A 19,029-nucleotide genomic window follows, 5' to 3' on the forward strand; every position below is an offset into this window, starting at 1 on the left:
GTGCTTCAAGTCTACAAAAAAGCCAGTCTGGTAGCCTCTGTAAGACGACAAGTACTTGTGCACAAACAAACCCACCTAAACACTATCTGATGGTGGTGTTCATATGTGTGTGTGACTCTGTGTGTTGAGCTCTATCACAGCTCCAAACAATGGAGGATAAAGTTTGGTGCATCCTGTTAGAGCTTTAGCAATTTGACGTGCAATAAATGCTTCTACTGAAATTACAGTGTCCTCTGTAGTTGTGGTGTGTTGCTGCTGAGCAGACCAACAGCAGTAGTGCTAGTCGGCGTCAGAGCAGCGTGTATTTATAATCCTAGAGAGGAGCATGTCAGTCTACTGCACAAGGACCAGCAGTGATTAAGAAGCATACATCAGGTCTGAGTCTGATTCATTTATTTTCTTAGATCCACAAATTTCCTTTTTTCTATTTTCCTACCATGTCTCACTTCAACTCTACCAAGTAAGCTTCTTACATGTCTGTCTTAAATGCATGCATGCACATTGCACAGCAATTTATTTGTTACATTAAAAAAGACATGGCACTACATTATCATCTTCAGCCTCTTCTTCTGCCTCTATGATTTAAGTACCTGCCCTCCTATAACCTCCTTTAATCTCACCTTGTTTGTCTACCTTGTTGATGCTGCTTCTCTGTACAGTTGTGGTTGGACTGATCAGAGACTAAGGTTGGGAATACAGCCGATATTAAAAACCTTTTGTTTAATTACCTTTTTTCCTTTATTTTTTAGGTTATTCTCAACTATTGAAGTTATTTTTAGGGGGCTTTTTGTCAATAAGAGAGCTGAAGTGAAGCAGGAGATATAGCGAGTAGAGAGTGGGGAAGACATGTAGCAAGTGCCAGCGCCACATCATGTTATGTCTGAGCTGATTTTTTTATTGTTCTTTTTTATCTTATTTTTGCTCTTAAAATAAACTAATCAAGATATATTAAAAAAGGGGGAAACTACATTTGTATGAGTCCAAGCTTAGTTTAAAAAAAGTACTATACTTGGCAAACTCAGCAAAATATCTATTGCAAGGGACTGCCAGCTCCCAGAATGAGTACTCATGCATCTACAACTGGGAACGAATGATAGGTCAGCCTCATTCATTCCATCTTCTCTAGATAAGTAGAGTCAAAGTTCAGTTGAATGAAAACCTCTATGTGGGACGTTTTCTTTAACAGATGTGGACTAAAATTGATCCTGAATAAAGGTTAAAGAGAAGAAATGTTCAAAGATCATACAAGAAAAAAAGATGAGAACATGACATCTTGTGACATAAATTAAAACAGTGAAGATATATCGAGAAGTAAGTACAGTAAAGGTGAAGGCAAATGCACATAGAACACTCTTGCTTTACATTCTCTCCATAGGTGAAGATTTAAAGTGCTTTAATATCAAAAATAAAGTTAAGTCATACATGAAAAAAGATAAGAGCACATATCTTATGACAGAAAGCAGAAAGATAAAATTGAACAATTAACAGGTAAGAATGAATAATAATAAGAGTGTGGTATATATAAAAAATAGAGTCATAATAAATAAAAGAGAGTCAGTTTAATGCTTTGTATGTACACATAACATAGTTCAGGTGTGTATAACTCACGTCTCCTTTGCGGCCCAGCAGTAAGTAAGTGGCTGTGACTTCGTTGTACTTCTGATTGAGCAGAGAGTCCTTGATTTCCTCCGAAGTGAAGCCCATCCCCACCATCACCTCTGAGGAGCCCAAACAGACAGGTGTGACAGGTGAGGAGAGACACAGAGAGAAAAAAAGACAACATCTTGAATCAGACAGGCGGCCCAGCTGACTCACCTATACGGGCAGGATCACTATAGTCCTCCACAGGTTCTATGTGGGGCTTCAGATCCTCCCCATCGTACCCTGCATTGATCCACTTATCCTTCATCACTTGCTGTAGAGACAGAAATGAAGAAGGAAGAAGGAAAGCTTAAGCTGTGTTGATTTTAGGTGAGTAATGTTGTTCTGTTTGTTTAGCACTCGTTACCTCCAGGGTGCAGCGCTTGGAGGGGTTGAGCACCAGGAACCTGCGTAGGATCCCCTCACAGTCTGTGGACATGTAGAAAGGGACACGGTATTTTCCCCTCAGCACGCGCTCCCTCAGCTCCTGTTGGCCACAAATATCACACGTTACTCAGACCCACCATTTTAGACACAACAGCCCGGGAGGCCGCCGAAAACCTCATCACAGGACTCTAACGGGATTACATTTTGGCTTTGTTAGTGCTTGTTTTTTCATTTTTTGAGTGTTTTTCAATTTTTTTTCTAAAGTACTTTGTGACCTTTGTCGACATAAATAAAAGTGACTTAATGTTTTGTGAGGTTATTATTAATCGGCAGTTTCAACCGAAAGCATGGGGGGACAGAAAAAGCTACGTAAAGACCTTAATAGTTAAATATGGCTTTAATTTGGCTATACTTTTCTGTATTATAGATATATTTTAGATAATTATGTTCTGTATTTATTTGATGTTTTTGTATCTGTATCTTTTTTTCATCTGATGTTTCTTTCAGTACTTCTGCATCTTTGAATGAAAGCTGCATTCAAATGAAAGCTGCTTGTTTACATAAAGACTACATAAGCACTCTGCATCATGACACACTCTGCAAACCATTTCGACCTAGAAGAGGACACAATCATCACTTTGGTTCATGCTGAGCTTTATATAACAAAGTATTTTAATTTGCAGTTTTTTTTTATCCCAGAATGATGCGATGTTGTCTGCTGCATTAAAAGCTCAGAGTTCCCTCTCTGCAGGCAGTCTGCTGTGCTGCAGTCAGACAGATGAGAGGGGTTAAACACACATTAGTCTCCTCCCTTTGGTGGAGCTTTAGGGGGCAGTCATTACCATCTGCTGGATTTTAGATAAAAATAATGTTTCACTTATTTTTAGGCAGCAGGTTCTACTCCTGAGTACAACTTTATTTCAGGAGGAAAAAATCTCGAGGAGACACAGAGTGGTGTTTTCTGCAGTTATTTGCGATGGTTTGAAATGAGGAATAAAACCTGAATGGTTAATATAAGATTGTTTTTACATCGGTTGCAAATCTCAGGAGATTAAAATGACAAATAAGTAAACTACACAGGAAGACCCAAAGATTTCCCAAAGAGCAAGACCAATGTCGAGCCAGACCAGTATGAGATTTTTTAAATTGATATAGATACCAACTTAAGAGGAAACACACACACCAATTACCCACATGATGGTGGAAACAGTGAAATGTTTGGCAGGAACAAAAATGTAGATTTTGTAACGACACGGCCACAAAAGGTACTCTGGACTTTGCATTTCTAAAACAAATAACCAAACTATTATACATTATGCTCATAAACAAAACTAATTCAGTCAGGACCACTCTCGTCAAAATAGTTAATTCATTGCATGAAATAAGTCATGATTGGCTTTAAGGCTCTGTTCTGGGAGCTCGTGCCGGTGTGAAATGCTAAAGCCTGAGGTAAGGAGAGCGCATCTCCCCTTTCTTGCATCCGCATACATGAAAAACCAAACCAGGGAGAGCAACAGCAAAGACTCCCAGGGTACAGAGCAGAGTGAGCATCAGTGAAAATACATATGATACTGGTAAAATCAGACACAGCAGAAAAAGAGGAGCGGGGGTGGAGGTGGGTTGAAAAGAAATTTGCATGGGAAGCAGCAAGAGAAGGCAGGCTAAAACAGTTTACAACAGATTACAACTACGCATCCAATTGGATGCACAGTTGTAATCAGCTGAGGTGTCAACTGATAGAGGCTAGCCTTAAGACTTTGTGGACTGCCTGAATTAACTCTGCTCAATTTGTGGTTTTGATCATCATCAATAATTACATTAGCTGATAATTAGGTGTCACAACATCACTGATATACAGTCCCCTCAGTCGATTCACGTTGTTTTGATCAGATCTGTGTTGTAGCAGCAGATCGTTTTTTGTGTTTGGCTCGGAAAATTGAGGAGTGATGACATAATATCTTAAACCCCCAAGAGTCGGAGGTTGCAGGTGGATGCAGGAAAGTTTGAGCTCAGCACTGGTGCAGGGCAGCGGTAGCATTAGCAAAGCAGAAGCAGAGACCAGAAATCTCGATGCTCAAATAGACCCCCTAACTCAGAGGATACTTTGTCAGGTGACTGTGAGAATGGAGCATGGCAAATGTGACATTAGTGCAGCTCGAGTTGCCTGCCTGAACTAGCTTGCAGCCGTCACTCCATTTGTTGTGATGGTTGATTATACATTTCAAACAATATCACACAGGCTCTAGTGACCTGTTTCATTTTGAAATCCGAGGACAGTTCTCCAAAAAAATACATGGCAGATGAAAACCTGGAAGAATGATTTATGCTTGATAATATCCTCTTCATTACTACATGGTTTTCTCCATTCGTCAGTAACCAACAGAAAGGCAGAACTGTGTGAAAAGGATGACTCACACCGACAGTGACCTCTTCTCTCATGTCAGGACACATGAACACAAGTTTGATCCTTGAAATTCCACTGAAATGATCAACACACACACACACCCAGAACATACTGTGTCTGCTTCACATGTCTGTTCTGCTCAGGGTGAATATCTGATTTGACATGAGTATGATACATAAGGACCAACACAACTTCAACTACATGCTGATCACTGCTCTATGAGATCAACTGCAGAACACTTTGAAAGAAAGTATACCACAGACAAAGCATGAATGACATAAAACAGATTACGATGGTTTAAACTTTTCTTTGCCTGGTGCAATTCGGTCTTCTTTTAAATTCTGCAGTGTATTACCTGGTAGGGTAATGCACCAGAGATCAGTGTATATCCCAAAATGAGCATTCCCAATAAATAGGTCTGAATTTATTTCATTTGATGAGAAAAAATAAAGCAAATAGTTGCTACTTTCTCACTTTGCTCTTGCATATTTCAGCTGTTGGGTAGAGTGGCCATGCTTTTAAACCATTATTATGCAGACAGGTAAAGCTCAAGCTATCAGTTCGGTGAGATTCATTGTTTCCAATGCAGAGGTGAAAAAACTACTTGATGATTTATTCTTCATTTAAGAGGATTTTGTTGCAAACACAAGTATTATGTGTAACAGGATTACATGGACTTACATGGACAAGTTAAAGCTAATATGCACTCTTAAATTGTTTCTTCACTTCATATTGTTATCACAGTACTGAGTAACGTATCACACATTAAGTATTTTTCTAAGGTCCTGCACGTTTGTCACCTGGCTCATCAGATGCTCGTTGGAAACATTTTGTTGACACACACACACACACACACACACACACACACACACACACTCACACTCACACTCACACACAGACTCCTCCTCCACTTGCCTTCAGGTTCTGTCCGTCAAACGGCAGTGAGCCGCTGACCAGCGTGTACAGAATCACTCCAAGACTCCAGACGTCCACCTCGGGCCCATCGTATTTCTTGCCCTGGAAAAGCTCGGGAGCAGCGTACGGCGGCGAGCCACAGAACGTGTCCAGCTTGTTGCCCAGCGTGAACTCGTTGCTGAAGCCGAAGTCGGCAATCTTGATATTGGCGTCGGCGTCCAGCAGAAGGTTCTCCGCCTGAGTCACACATACATTAAAATAGAGGAAGAGGAGGAGGAGGGGATTGACAGCAGGGGGGAGGGGTGCCAGATATAGGGTCACATTCAAGGAACGAAGGAAGAAAGGAAGGTTTCAGGAAGGAGAATTGGGAGCAAAATAGTTGGACAAGGAGGAGGGAGAGGAATGACAAAGTGGGTGTGCACAAGAATGTGAGTTGAGATGAAGAAAAAAACGGCAGTGTGAATGAGCGACAGATGGGGAGGGGGTTGGAGCTTGTGTGTTGTCCAACAAAACAGATCCTGGACATGAGTCATACTGTATGTATGTCACTGTGTGTGTTTGTAATGTAATAATCTATTAAAACAGGAGCAGGCTCCCACTACTCGGTAAAAAGCTGCATGTCCACTCATCTTGCGATTAAGATGCTAAAGGGCCTTTTTCACAGACACAGATTAAGACTAGTCCCAGATTATAAATTTCTCTTTCACTGTAATCTGCCAGTGAAAGAAATGTCCTAGTCTTGGACTAGCCTTAATCCGTCATATCTGAAAGCAGCCCAAAAAGTCCTCTTAGCTGTCTCACCTTCAGATCTCTGTGGACGATGTTCTTCGTGTGGCAGTAGTGGACAGCAGACACAATCTGAGAAAAACAGGTGACAAACACATTTTAAAAAGAGACAAATAAAGGGAGGGTTTTGTTACATATATATGTCAGGAGGTTGTGTTTTTTTCATACCTGTCGAAATTTGGCTCTGGCTTCCACCTCCTTCATTCTACCATGAGACACGAGGTAGTCAAACACTTCACCTGAGAGCAGGGACAGAGCAGTCAGATCATAAAACCAGCGCTATTAAAACAACATCAGGACTTGTACTGTAGCCATCAAACCCAACACTGAACTCCACCAAAAGTTAATCGTTTTAAAGTTTAGAAAATACACTTATTCCCTGTCTTACTAATATTTACATGAGAATACTAATACCACCATTTCTTTTGTCCGTAAATTGAAGCTGCTGTCGGAAACTTTTCCATGTCCTGAAGACAGGAAACAACTCGCCTGGCTCTCTGTGAAGGTCCCAAAATCCAACAACAGGCACCTCTAAATTTTAATACTTAAAACCATATCACGTGTTTTTTTTATTATGATAAATTCTCTCTTTCGAGGATAAAATAGTTGAATTCACAATCATCCATCACCCAGTTTTAATCATCCCTCTGAATGATGAAGTCTTCACATATTGAGAGTTTCATGAGATGATGCCACATGTTCAAACATACTTATTCATTATGATTTCCACAACAGCAACAGTTATTTTTACATTAAAACACACTATTGTTTAACTATCATATTTTATCAACCAGCTGCCTGATCACAAACAAATTTTTTTTTAATTTATCTGCAGAAAGGAGTCCAGCACATTTCACCTCTGCCTGTTGACACTGTGGCAAAAACTTTAGCTTTTGAATCCATAAAATAAAATACTTTTAACTTATTTGGTGAGCACAAAACTCTGACTCGTGGTTAAAGGCTGACCAGTCACCAGCAGAGCAAAGCGACTGCACAGAAAAAAGTACGGGATGTTAAAACACCTGAGGAGCAGCAGAGTGACGTCTGCCAAAGTGAAGAAAACAGGCATGAAGGAAACAAACTGAACCATGTCATGAGGTCTGGCAGAGTCGCAGGACCCGTTTAGAGAAAAGAAAATTCCAGCAGACTTTATGAGAAAGGGGAAGGGAGACAATATAGTGCTGAAGTTATTTCCTACATGAGTTCAAATTGCCATTTGGGACCTTCACAGAGAGCCAGAACACTTAAGTTGTAACTTTATGGTGAATGGAAATATTAACTTTGGTGTGAATTCGAGTTGCAACTATGAAAGCAACTGAGAAATGAGGACTTTGTTTTAGCAGTATGAATGAATCATATCTTAATTCATGAAATAATAAAATAATAAAAAATCAAATCAAATAATTGGATGCTGTATTTAGTTTATCATACAATAAAATTCATTCTGGGATTTACTGATATCAATTGTTGGAAAGGCTACAATGCCCTTAAAACAAAATTAATAAAAGATATGTTTATAGAAAATGAAAAAGTGCTGAGAAATGGCTGAGAGATGATAAACTGCGATCGTGCTGGGGCTACTTTGCAATATCTTTGCTCAATCCTGACTCCCAAATGGTAAAAGTGTAATAATAATTACAAAAATATAAATATCATAAATAATAATGACACAAATTAATTAATTCATTCATTAGTTAAAGTCAAATAAAGTAAAGAAATTATGCCTCCTACCCCTCTAAGAAAAAGATAAACTACAAAACGCAAAATCCAACATTCTATTCCTATCAATAACTTAAGTACAGTCCTTTTGATGTTAACACCATTATCTGCACATACATGTCCAACTACGAACATTTAAACATGCTGATTATTTAGATTGAATCAAAGGCATTCAAGCTCCAGCAAAATTCAGAGCAGAGAAAAAGCAGAGCAGAGGCATACAGTTCTACTCAAAGAGAAACAAAATAAAAAGGAGAGCAGCATTGGATGGACTGTGAGCTGGTATTACTCCTGATATTGTGTCTAAAGAGCAGTGGCATGACTGCACTGAGGCTGCTCAGTTATTTATGCTGGATCTCTATGCTCTATTAAGTTTGAATACAGACTAGACAACACCTAATGGGGAAGTTTACAGTCATCTTATGGTGACTGTAGTCCACATATTTTAGAGAGAGGATGGGTAGATGAACAGTAATGATGCTGAGGAATCTCAAATGATTACACAACTTTAAAAGAAATCAGCTGATATATGTGGCAAAAAATAAATTTCTTTCATTTTAAAGGAGAATCCCTGTATTTGCCCTGGTCCCTGTTTTCTTTTCTTTTTTTGGCATCTAAGAGGCTTACAGGTAGAAAAAGTGTTTGAATTACTCCAGTAGACTGCCTCAGCCTACAGCCACGAGATGGGCCACAACAGCTGAGACATATCCCTTATAAGGTAAAATACGCTCCGTTAGAGAACAAAATGGTAAAAAAAATCTGAACTGAGTTCAACCTTTTGGATAATAGACATTATCCTCTGTGCACTGCACATTTTTGATTGGACAATAGAATTACCTGCCATGCAGTATGCATTATCTTTAGTGCAACACACATTATCTACCATGGAAAACACCATTTTTATACTTTGATATAGAATGTTTTTTACACTGCAACGTTTATATTTTCTGTATAATATTAACTTCTTACTGTGAACAATGTATTATCTACCATGGAACACATGTTTGGCTTCAATGAATGTTTGCTGTATTTTGTTGTAAACTGAATGTCATGCAAGATAATGCATTCCTTAATTTTCTTGTGCATTGTCAAATGACAATAAAGGATGTACTCACCTCCACTAGCATACTCCATGACTAGGTAAAGGGTCTTATCAGTCTCAATCACCTCGAACAGCTGCACTGTAGCCCAAAACAGAAACAGATTAAAATCTCAGAGATATAAATAACAACAAGTACTGCCCCCATTATAAATTATTGCACAGCCGTCTGCTTGTCTGTCTTAATACGGGAGAACCTGCTGCTGATGCTGTGGGGGAGTTTTGATCCATATGGCTCTGAGCTTTAGAAAATCCAACCTTGTGACCTTCTATAAGGCCTACGACAGCTCAGTCAATGAGTTCTCTAAAGCTCATTCAAAGCATTTTTATACTTCTGTCTCACATACGTACATAGACGCAAAACACACACACGTATGCGTGCATGGACACACACAGACACCCAAGTACATAAAGCCATTGAGATGCATGTGAAGCGTGTCTTACCTATGTTGGGGTGATTTAAGCCTTTCATTATTCTCACCTCCCGAAAGAGCTGCAAAGAAAAAAAGAGAGTTTTAAATCTTCCGTTCAGGAGTTAAAGATCATCGTTGTGTTGTCCCTGAAAATAATGGTCATTTCAGGAGATAATGTTCATTTTATGTGAATAATTGAAACTGTTATTTTGAATATTTGAAAACACAAAAGCAGATCAACAACTTAACACGAAAGGCCATTAAATGTATGAGAAGAAAACCTCTATACTTGACAAAAAGACATCAGTAAATGTAAAAAACAAACAAACGGTGGAATGAAGTTTAGTTCTCAGCTGTACTCTTGACATACATACAGATTGTGAAAACCTTTTTGTAGGACGAGCACAGACTAAACTGGATGTCTTCACTTAGATCAATGTCTTGTGAATCCTCAAAATCTGTCTTTTCGTTATCAATAAACAAATCAACTGAATGCACATCATGTAGGTGCAAGGCCACGGGAACAGCATCAATGAAAAAAATCTACGCCTGCACACTTAAACGGTGCCAAAAAATACTCAATAACAACATTATATCCAACTTGGATCTTCACACGATCTGATGAGAACATTTTGCACACCAACACAGATGAGCTCTGCGAAGGCATGTGTGGTTAACATCAAAAATTATTCATGTTGATCTGAAAAAAAATTCATCTTTGATTTGAAAATTCAAAAAAGTAAAGCGAGTTAACCAGTAATGCAAAGTTATATTACCATGGCCATGCTTCATACAACCAACTATATATAGACCTTACTTTAAAATCTACATGCCACATGTTCAGAGAGTTTAAAGTCAGAGGACAAAAAAGATCCAAACTTAACATTATGCACACAGACTGAATGTATACAATTTTTGGACCCATGTTATAATAATCTAACCTATAGAAGGGCTGGGATAATAGTCTTAGATTACTTGTTATGACAGAGAATAGGTCTGAGCTTTTCAGGGTCTATGTCCACTGAGACAATTTTTTCCCCGCAGGGAGCAACCTTTTTCTGTACAAAACCAATGCACTGCACCATTTTCGGCGCTCAGCATCCTCAGCAACTTTTGGAACACCATCCCCTGGCTCATCAATGTCACCTCTCTACTTACCAACCAAAATCAAGAAGGGCACAAAAAAACCCTACTACTGGACACAGGCCCTTAATGAGCGGTTAAAAAGAGAGGAGGTTGTATTGGCTTTACAAATTGAACATGTTGCTCTCCAAGCCCTTGCAGAAGAATTGTATTTGTAGTTAACAATCTCACATCCATGGATCTCTTCACCATGATGAAAAAACAGACTCAATGCCTTACTAGAGTTCTGCTTCTACACCCCCAAAACACACCAACAAACATGATTCACTGTCATTTCTGAATTTATTTTGTAACTTTTGGGGCGTAACTGTGATGCTCTTGCGGGCTGTGTGGCTACTCAACACTACTCAGGTGTGCAGTATGGACCAGTTGTAACAGTCGCCCACTTTAAAGACCGGAGGTGTATATGGGCTACATACGCTAAAACCAAAGACAATCTGAGTCCTGAAAACTTCTACAATTTTTCCAAAGTTGTTCACATGTCCCTTGCAGAGTGGAGTCCAACCTGTCAGTCGAAGATGGTGCTGGCAGATGAAGCCGCAGAGACCTACTGTGACAGTTTTTGCATTCTTATCAATGCTTAATGAATGTCTTCACATTTCTTGACTTGACAATGATTCTCCTTCTTCAGCCTCTGATTTTTTTTAATCAATCCTGTGCCAATTTCACTGGGGGGATGGCAGGAAAAAGTCAGTGTGAAAATGGTGAAAATTTTGACTGTTTGCGTTCACACATTCAGTGAACCCCAAAAATGTCAAGAGCTTTCAGGAATTTTGTGCTTGTGTGAATACAGCTCAAGGAGCAGTTCTCACCTCAAAGCTGCAGAGAAAAAATATATCAACCTTTTCATTGTTATGTGCAAATCTGGCAACACAGCTATCTCTTCTCTCTATTGGTACAGAACTGACAGTGCTGCACGAAAAAAGGAAATCATCTACATGCCACATAAAAACCATCAATTTCTGTGCTAAGAAAAAAGGAATATTGTTACTCTTGATCCGTCTTGGGATGGGAATAAAGAAACCACGCACACTTTGGAGACAGAAGATGTGAATACTGCTGGTTAAAATTGAACATCTTTAACTATTAGCTCATCAATGCTATACCATTTTAATGATCAATACATGAAGGTTTTGTTTTTGAGTGTAAAAGCTACATAAAACCTATTCCTATACTGAGTTGGTTATCAGTCTCTATAGCATTTTAATATGGACTTAACTCTGCTGCTAAAGTCAGCCCTTAGCAGCTGGGGGAGGGGTGATGCTTCCAAACAAATCTACACTTCTGTCCTAAAATCTAAAGCATTATATTGACGATTATACTGACCCAACCAGCCAACAACCAGCAAAGAAACCCAACATTAAAAAAAACGCCCACACACAAATGTGATGAGCTGAAAACAGACCCACTTCCGCTCTGTGTCTGAGTCCTCTCTGCGTGTGATACTCTGGAGGATATATTTGTACACTTTGTCAGAGGAGAGTAGGGGATTAAATTCTAGCCAGATCCCCTGGTTTCATGTTTATGACATTTAAACTCTCTCTGAAAAAGGGCCATTGCTAAAAACACGACACTATTTCAACCCTGTCAACTCACACGGAGACAAAAAATAACACGAAGCCAGCCTTTCTATCCTCTTTTCTCCATCCTCCCCCTCTTTTTTTTCCTACAATGTGTGTCTCCTCCTTCATTCATTTCCTCCTCGCCGCCTGCTCCTCTAGCTGTGCCCAAACGTCACTGTTGCCATAGCGACCCAGGTATTAAGACCAGGCTCTTTTCCCAGCTTCTCCAGCTGTGCCAGAGGGGGATCTTGGGATACGTAGTGCTGCTGGACGTAGCGTCTCATCACGCAGGCGTCACAGTTAATTCCCTCACAGCCAGGGCTGAGCGGTCAGATCCGTCAAAACAATAAACAATCCCCATGCCCGGGTCATCAGTAGTGAATAAATAGTAATCCTACGTTAAAGCGGATGGACTCACAACATCTGTGGAAAAAGAGCTCACTCCTGGACCACAGTCAAACAGGACTTTTAGGTTCCCTAACTGAGAAAAACAACCTAAGAGTGTCAGCCATGACAGGAGCTGTTCAAACTCTCTAAACGAGGAAGAAAGGAGCTTTACTGCTCCCTGTATTACCTCCTTTCTTACAGGTTTTCAAATCCTCTCTAAAAACACACCTCTTCTCCCTGGCTTTTAATCAAGGTTGAGTGGAAATCTGGCATAATTTAAATTACATTTTAATTTTTTTTATTCTATCTTATTCTATTATATATTTGCACTGTGTTTATGTATTTTAGTATTGTATCTTTGACATTGTTTGGGTTATTTTTGTCATTTGTGCTGCTTTTGATCTGTACAGCACTTTGGTGAACTCCAGTTGTTTTGAACGTGCTCTTTAAATTTAAGTTTGAGTTGAGTTGAACACACACTGGACCATCCTTTACAAAAGCAGAGGAGAAAATAATGATGAACCACGATTTCTTGTGGAAGCTACATTTCAAAAGGGAAGCAATTCTCAGTCACTGATGAAAACAAGCCTCCAACATGACAGTATGAGATTACCTAAGTTACATTTTTCCATTGAATAAAGCATGTAAAAGATGTCTGTCTATGAATACTCTATGAACGCTTTTCACCATATCTTTGAGGACAATTCAATGTCATTGGTTGGACCAAATTTTGATGGGATATCTACTTCTGTCGCAAGAGTCATCACACATCTAGTTCAGACTATGACACCACGATCATGGGGACGACTGCTGACTTTACAGCTGTCCAGAAAACGATCATCAACATCCTCCACGACGAGAGTAAAGCATAAAAGGTCATTGTGGAAAAGGTCTGCTGTTCACAGAGTGTTGTGTTGAAGCATATTATTGGAAAGTTGACTAGAACGGAACATGTGGTAAGAAACGGTAAACAAGCAACAGGGACGAACACAGATTTGAGAGGATTGTCAAGAAAAGTCGAGATAAGATTTAGAGAGAGCTTCACAAGGAGTGGACTGAGGCTGTCGATGAAGAGCCACTACGCACAGACGTCTTCAGGAAAGAGACTACATCTGTCACATTCGTAATATCAAGACACTCCTGAACCAGAGACAGCGTCAGAAGAGTCTTACCTGGGCTCAGGAGGAAAAGAACTGAACTGTTGCTCAGTGGTCCAAAGCTCTCTTTTCATATGAAAGTACATTTAGCATTTTATTTGTAAATCAAGGTCCTAAGTTATGGAGGAAGACTGGAGAGGATCTGGTAGTGGCACAGAATCAAAGGTGTTCGAATCAAGTGTGAAGTTTCTGCAGTCTTTGATGATTTCTTGTGCCATGTCATCTTCTGGTGTTGGTCTATTTATCAAGTCCAAAGTCAACACAGTGTCTACCAGGATATTTTAGAGCACTTCATGCGTCCATCTGCTGAAAAGCTTTATGGAGATGCAGATTTATTTTTCCAGCAGGATTTAGCACCTGCCCACAGCGCCAAAACTTCTACCAAATGGTTTGCTGACCGTGATATTGCTGTGCTTGATTGGCCAGCCAACTTGCCTGACCTGAACCACAAATACTTCTTTACTTCTTGACTGCAGCCCTAGTATTTACATAAAATCTAATAGCTGGAAAAATATTTAGAAAAATACACAACTTTTTTTTTTTGAGGTGTCTTTGGATTTAGAGAGGACATTTTGAAAATCTCCTGGTGTGATATGTTCTCCTAAAGAAATCCCTCGTCTTGTATGTTGAGGTTTAATTTTCTCATGTGTGGTTTAACTCCCCCTTCTTATATCCACCATATACAATACATCTATCTCCCTCCCTCCCCCATCTACATACATTACCGTCCAGATTATGCTAATATGGGCTGTTTCATGTCTCCAGTTCTCAGGATTTTCTCTAGCCCACGGGTATGTAAAGAAGTCTGCTATCATCACTGGCCAATTGTGGAGTATTTTCTCCAATCAGTGGCCAATCCTTCTTCTCTCTCCTCAGCTCCTCAGCCCTGTCCTCAATGTTCAAACATTGCTTTTACAGCGGCTGGTCCAGCTCAAGAAATGAAACTGGAGCCATAGCTCCTCCTGAAGCTAATATTCCAGCCAGGTAAGGAACAAAAAATACAAAAAATAATCTATTTTCAGTCATGATATAAGCTGCAAAGTGTGATGAGTCAAAGTATCAGGATTACAGGATGCAAGTGATTACAAGGGCAACAGACAACAAAGACAAGTTGCATCAAAAGTCTTGATAATACTGCAACAACACAAGGTCATTGCTTTCACTATAATGCATCTGGCCTTCAAGTGCATGCATTTACACTCCTGGTCTCATATGTCTGCTTTGTTTTGCAATAAATCTGACAAAATACTCCTTTTCAATGGATTTTTGTTTTGCCACTGGCAACTGAAACTGAAACCGAGCTGATCAAGCTGCAGTTGGACAGCTCGCTAGTAATCTGGTATTTTGGGTAAACGCCAGAATGGCCACTCCACCTAGTTGGGCACAAGGCCACTACCAGATATGGGGAAATAAGTTCTGAGGGAAAAAAACAGGCCTTCCATCTGTAGCTTATTTGATGTTGATACAGCCCAGTTGACCAAGTTACAGTCCCATGATTGTCAGTGATGTACCTGTACTGTCAGGCAGGTGGAGTGGTCCATGTAGTGTCAGTGGTCACAGAAAGGGTAAAATAAAACCAAGACGTACAAGGAAAAATGTTAAAAACAAAAAAACAGTTACAATAAAGGGAAAGATATGCAAAAACAGTTGAGCTGACAAATCTTGCATCAGCTAAAGTGAAGAATATTTGCTATTTTGGTCTCTTAAGACGCCCACTGTTGATGATTCCTTTGCTGATTTAGTCCTGTACATGTGTAAGGAGTGTTTTCTGACAAAAAAAAAAAAAAAACACTTCTTCCTTTTAACAGTCAACCATGTCTCTGACTAAATCTACCACTGAAATAGCTGAAATAGCAGACATTTCTGCAGCATGCTTTAACTCACTTTGTCTATCACCCAACCAGCCACAGTGGTTATAGGCTTAAAATGTAAATATCAAGATATTATCAGTGTTATAGCTGTTATGGTTTGCCTTTTTAAATAATATAGAGTCATTAGTATTGATTTCTGTCTATCTTACAGTGTAATTAGCTAAAAATGTTTCATCTGAGGTTAAAAAACCTGCTAGAGACAAGACTTGTTAGATTTAAATCTTCTCATGTACAAACATGAGGCTGAAGAAGAATCCATTTCAAGACCAGAAGGGTCGTCACTCGTCTGCACCAGAAATTTTAAAACAGTTAAATTAGTTATTAAAATCTTTGTTATTGTAGGCCAAAGGTGCCATCAAATGTTCTATGTAATCAGCTGCTCAGCCACCTGCTTCTAGCCAGCACTGTGGCTCCAGTTATCAGCTACTACATTAATGCTATAATGCTCTGCTACCCAGAAAAACAAGCACAGATGAAAAATGGCATCTCGCATCGTGGTGCAGTGTGTCTTTTAGAAAATGGAGATTTAGAAAATGGAGATAAAAGTAGCCTGTGTCTGGTTTAACTAGCATAACTAGCACTTAACCAGAGCAATGAGTAACCAACACATACATAAGGACATTAACCTGCAAGTACAACCAAAGGCTGGTGGTGCTTGCTCTGCTATTGGCAGCCACATTCTGCAAACCAATATGACATAATTTACCCACAGATGATGTGATCCAGTCTTTAGCTGTCTTAAATAAATTGTGCTCAATTTATACATGATCAATTTTTTTCTTAGCTTTAGACTAGTCAGTCCGTCAAAATTTAAATTCTTGTTTAAATGACTGGGAAATGAGTGTTCCTGTTGCTTCATCCACCAATGTGTTGGAAGTATTACACCGTGGCTTTCACAGAGTGCTTTTGATATCATATCCCACCCAGCACCCTCCTTCTGTGAGGATGTTTGTGAACAAGTAACTTTGGAAAATTTGAGGGGGAGAACACTCCACATTTTTTTGAAAATTCCAGGCGTGCATGTGTGAAACAGGCTACATTTTTTTGTGATGTCAGAGAAATGCCACCTGAGAAACCAGTTTGGTTGCAGCAGTTTTGTTCTCAAAGCCATACAGTTACATTCCTAAAGAACATGTTATGTTAACGTCCTACATCTTACTAGTTTTCTAGAATAAACACAGAAGTATACACCAGGCATGAGATAATACTGATTCTGTGGCCGACAATATTTCCAGTAGTATGTATGACATAGCTGAAGGGGTCCTCATGTCATGGTGCACGGAAAACATTTATGCCCCTGCTACATCTAATGAAGAAAGACTGGTCCTCCCATCTTATGTATCGAGACATGCAGACATCTTCCAGTCAGACTAAAATGCACAAACACCACACAAAGAACAATTATTTCATCCCTGATTTGATCCTTCTGCTCTGCTCACTTCTTGCCCACAGGCAGAGGAGCTAACGCAGGCCGAGGGGAGGTACAAAGAGCGAAAAAAGAGGAAGGAGCACAAAGAGTTACGGCTAAATGAGGGAGACACTTTGGCCTACATGTGCATGTGAGGAGCATTCTGGGAAAATATGGGTTGACTGAATGCTTGTCTGCATCCTTTGACTCTTTTGCTCTTCACCGTGCAATGCTTTTTTTCCCCTCACTGATCTTGCTTCAAAAATTACACAAGCTCCTGGTTGATGTGTGGAGACAACATAGAGATACAAGAGATCCCATGATCAAAAGAACTTCCCTTCAGCTATGATGAATCTCTACCAATCCAGATGTGAACAACTGTTTAAAAGATGGACGGCATGACAGCTCCCCCAAAGCAAAGCCAGAACATTTAGAGCTCCCCCTGCCGAATGGCTGCAGTGAAGGTCATACAGTCTGCCCCTTCGTGTTGACAGATGGAACATGGGTCAAACTTTACCACCAAAATGCATGTTCATTGTTTTTCTAGAACATGGTTTCTTCTGTCTTTATGGTTATCTCTTATCATGTCGATTCATGTCGGAGCGGGGGTTGTCCAGAGGGGTGTTGGTTTTTCCTGGCATATGGGTTTGGAGCTGCTGCCATTCTTAACAACTTCCCCCTCTCGTCTAAGATATACCGGACCAACCAGAGTCCTGTATTTTAAAATGGGTCAGATTCTAAACGTTGCAGACACAGGAGTGTTGCTTCAGCCTTTTGTAGACAACCAAGATAGCGGCATCTGCCACAGTGAGGTCCATTGAATCAGCACTTGCGAAACCTTTAACAATCTGGATGATGTATTTTCAATAAAACAAGAACTAAAAACTTACTGCACTTACAGTGTCAAGCGGTAATGAAGTGTTTCTTTCCTCTGCATGCCGCTGTCTATTTACATTTTTGATGCTATGTGCTACACCACACGCTGCGTTGCTCTGAATGGTTGTAAGTTTTTCCAATCGCTTTCAGAGGCATTTCTGCATGCAGCCATTACAACTGCAGCAAATTAGCAGTGAAGAAGAGCAACAGCAAAGACAACCTAACAAACACTAACACGAGTCAGATCTGTGTCCTTTCTGTACCAGACTCTGCCCCAAGGGTAGTGACCAGTACAATATTTTTTGCCTGACATGGGGGTTTTTTTGGCTTCACTTTATTATTTTGCAAGGGGTGGAGACACATTTTTATTCTTTACAAACAGTCAATGAACACACCTCTTTAGTCCACCACTCAGGATCAACCTGTGGACCAGCAGGCAAAAGTCCTTGCGATTTACACCTGACTTTCCCTCAAAGCACCAAACCAAAACATTACTGAGCACCAAACAGGGACAAAATCCTGGCTTTTTCACTTGAAACCCACAGCAACGTGTTCATGGAAGACAAATTAAGAACACAAACACAGACAGAACGATGGGTTGGTTAGGCCGCAGTTTCTGAGATGAGTCACCCGCTCTCAGGGCGGAGATTAACTCAGAGAGAGACGAGAGATGATCTGTGGAGCAGAGGTCTCCTCTCTCGCCCATCCAGTCTGTAGCACCTGCCAAACAGCATTACATCCCACAAACTCTCTCTCTCTCTCTCTCTCTCTCTCTCTCTCTCTCTCTCTCTCTCTCTCTCTCTCTCTCTCTCTCTCTCTCTCTCTCAGCTGAGGATGAACCTGAACCTCTCCACTCCACAAAAACATAGAAGTACTTTGTTGAATAAAACAATCCCATATCTGGTGCCTGGCTACAGCTCATAAACAGAGGTGGTATTAAAAGGTGTAGCATACATTAAACATTCGTAATGGTGATAAATAAACAGAATAAGGTTAAACTCACCTTTTGTAGGCTGGTTGGGTTCAACTGAGTTTTGTCGATGATTTTTATTGCAACCTGAAGGAGACATGGAGAAAGGTTTGGATGAGGAGAACAGCCTTTATACATCAATAAAACCAATAGACAAAAAAATCATCCTTCTTATGCAGCATTTTTCATTTCTCATGAAGGGTTTTTTTTTAAACTGAAGCCTTAAACTCGTGGAAGGTACTTACACTTTAAAGATTAGTTTTCACGAGTTTAACCTCAATCTAAATATTG

At 39.9% G+C, this 19,029-nt stretch overlaps 1 protein-coding gene across 2 annotated transcripts in view; it reads right to left on the minus strand.

Moving 5' to 3' along the window:
• Nucleotides 1-19,029, minus strand: part of mark4a (MAP/microtubule affinity-regulating kinase 4a) — a 40,772-nt gene that overhangs the window by 11,521 nt on the left and 10,222 nt on the right. For both annotated transcript variants that reach the window (XM_034684564.1, XM_034684563.1), the window contains exons 3-11: nucleotides 18,772-18,825; nucleotides 9,396-9,444; nucleotides 8,968-9,033; nucleotides 6,302-6,372; nucleotides 6,149-6,205; nucleotides 5,348-5,584; nucleotides 2,009-2,128; nucleotides 1,816-1,915; nucleotides 1,609-1,718 (exon numbers count right to left, since the gene is read on the minus strand). In XM_034684564.1, the coding sequence (XP_034540455.1) occupies nucleotides 1,609-1,718; nucleotides 1,816-1,915; nucleotides 2,009-2,128; nucleotides 5,348-5,584; nucleotides 6,149-6,205; nucleotides 6,302-6,372; nucleotides 8,968-9,033; nucleotides 9,396-9,444; nucleotides 18,772-18,825 (864 nt within the window). The remainder of the gene's footprint in view (nucleotides 1-1,608; nucleotides 1,719-1,815; nucleotides 1,916-2,008; nucleotides 2,129-5,347; nucleotides 5,585-6,148; nucleotides 6,206-6,301; nucleotides 6,373-8,967; nucleotides 9,034-9,395; nucleotides 9,445-18,771; nucleotides 18,826-19,029) is intronic.

The sequence above is a fragment of the Notolabrus celidotus genome, chromosome 5 (genome assembly GCF_009762535.1).
Source record: "Notolabrus celidotus isolate fNotCel1 chromosome 5, fNotCel1.pri, whole genome shotgun sequence".
NCBI classification, from domain to species: domain Eukaryota; kingdom Metazoa; phylum Chordata; class Actinopteri; order Labriformes; family Labridae; genus Notolabrus; species Notolabrus celidotus.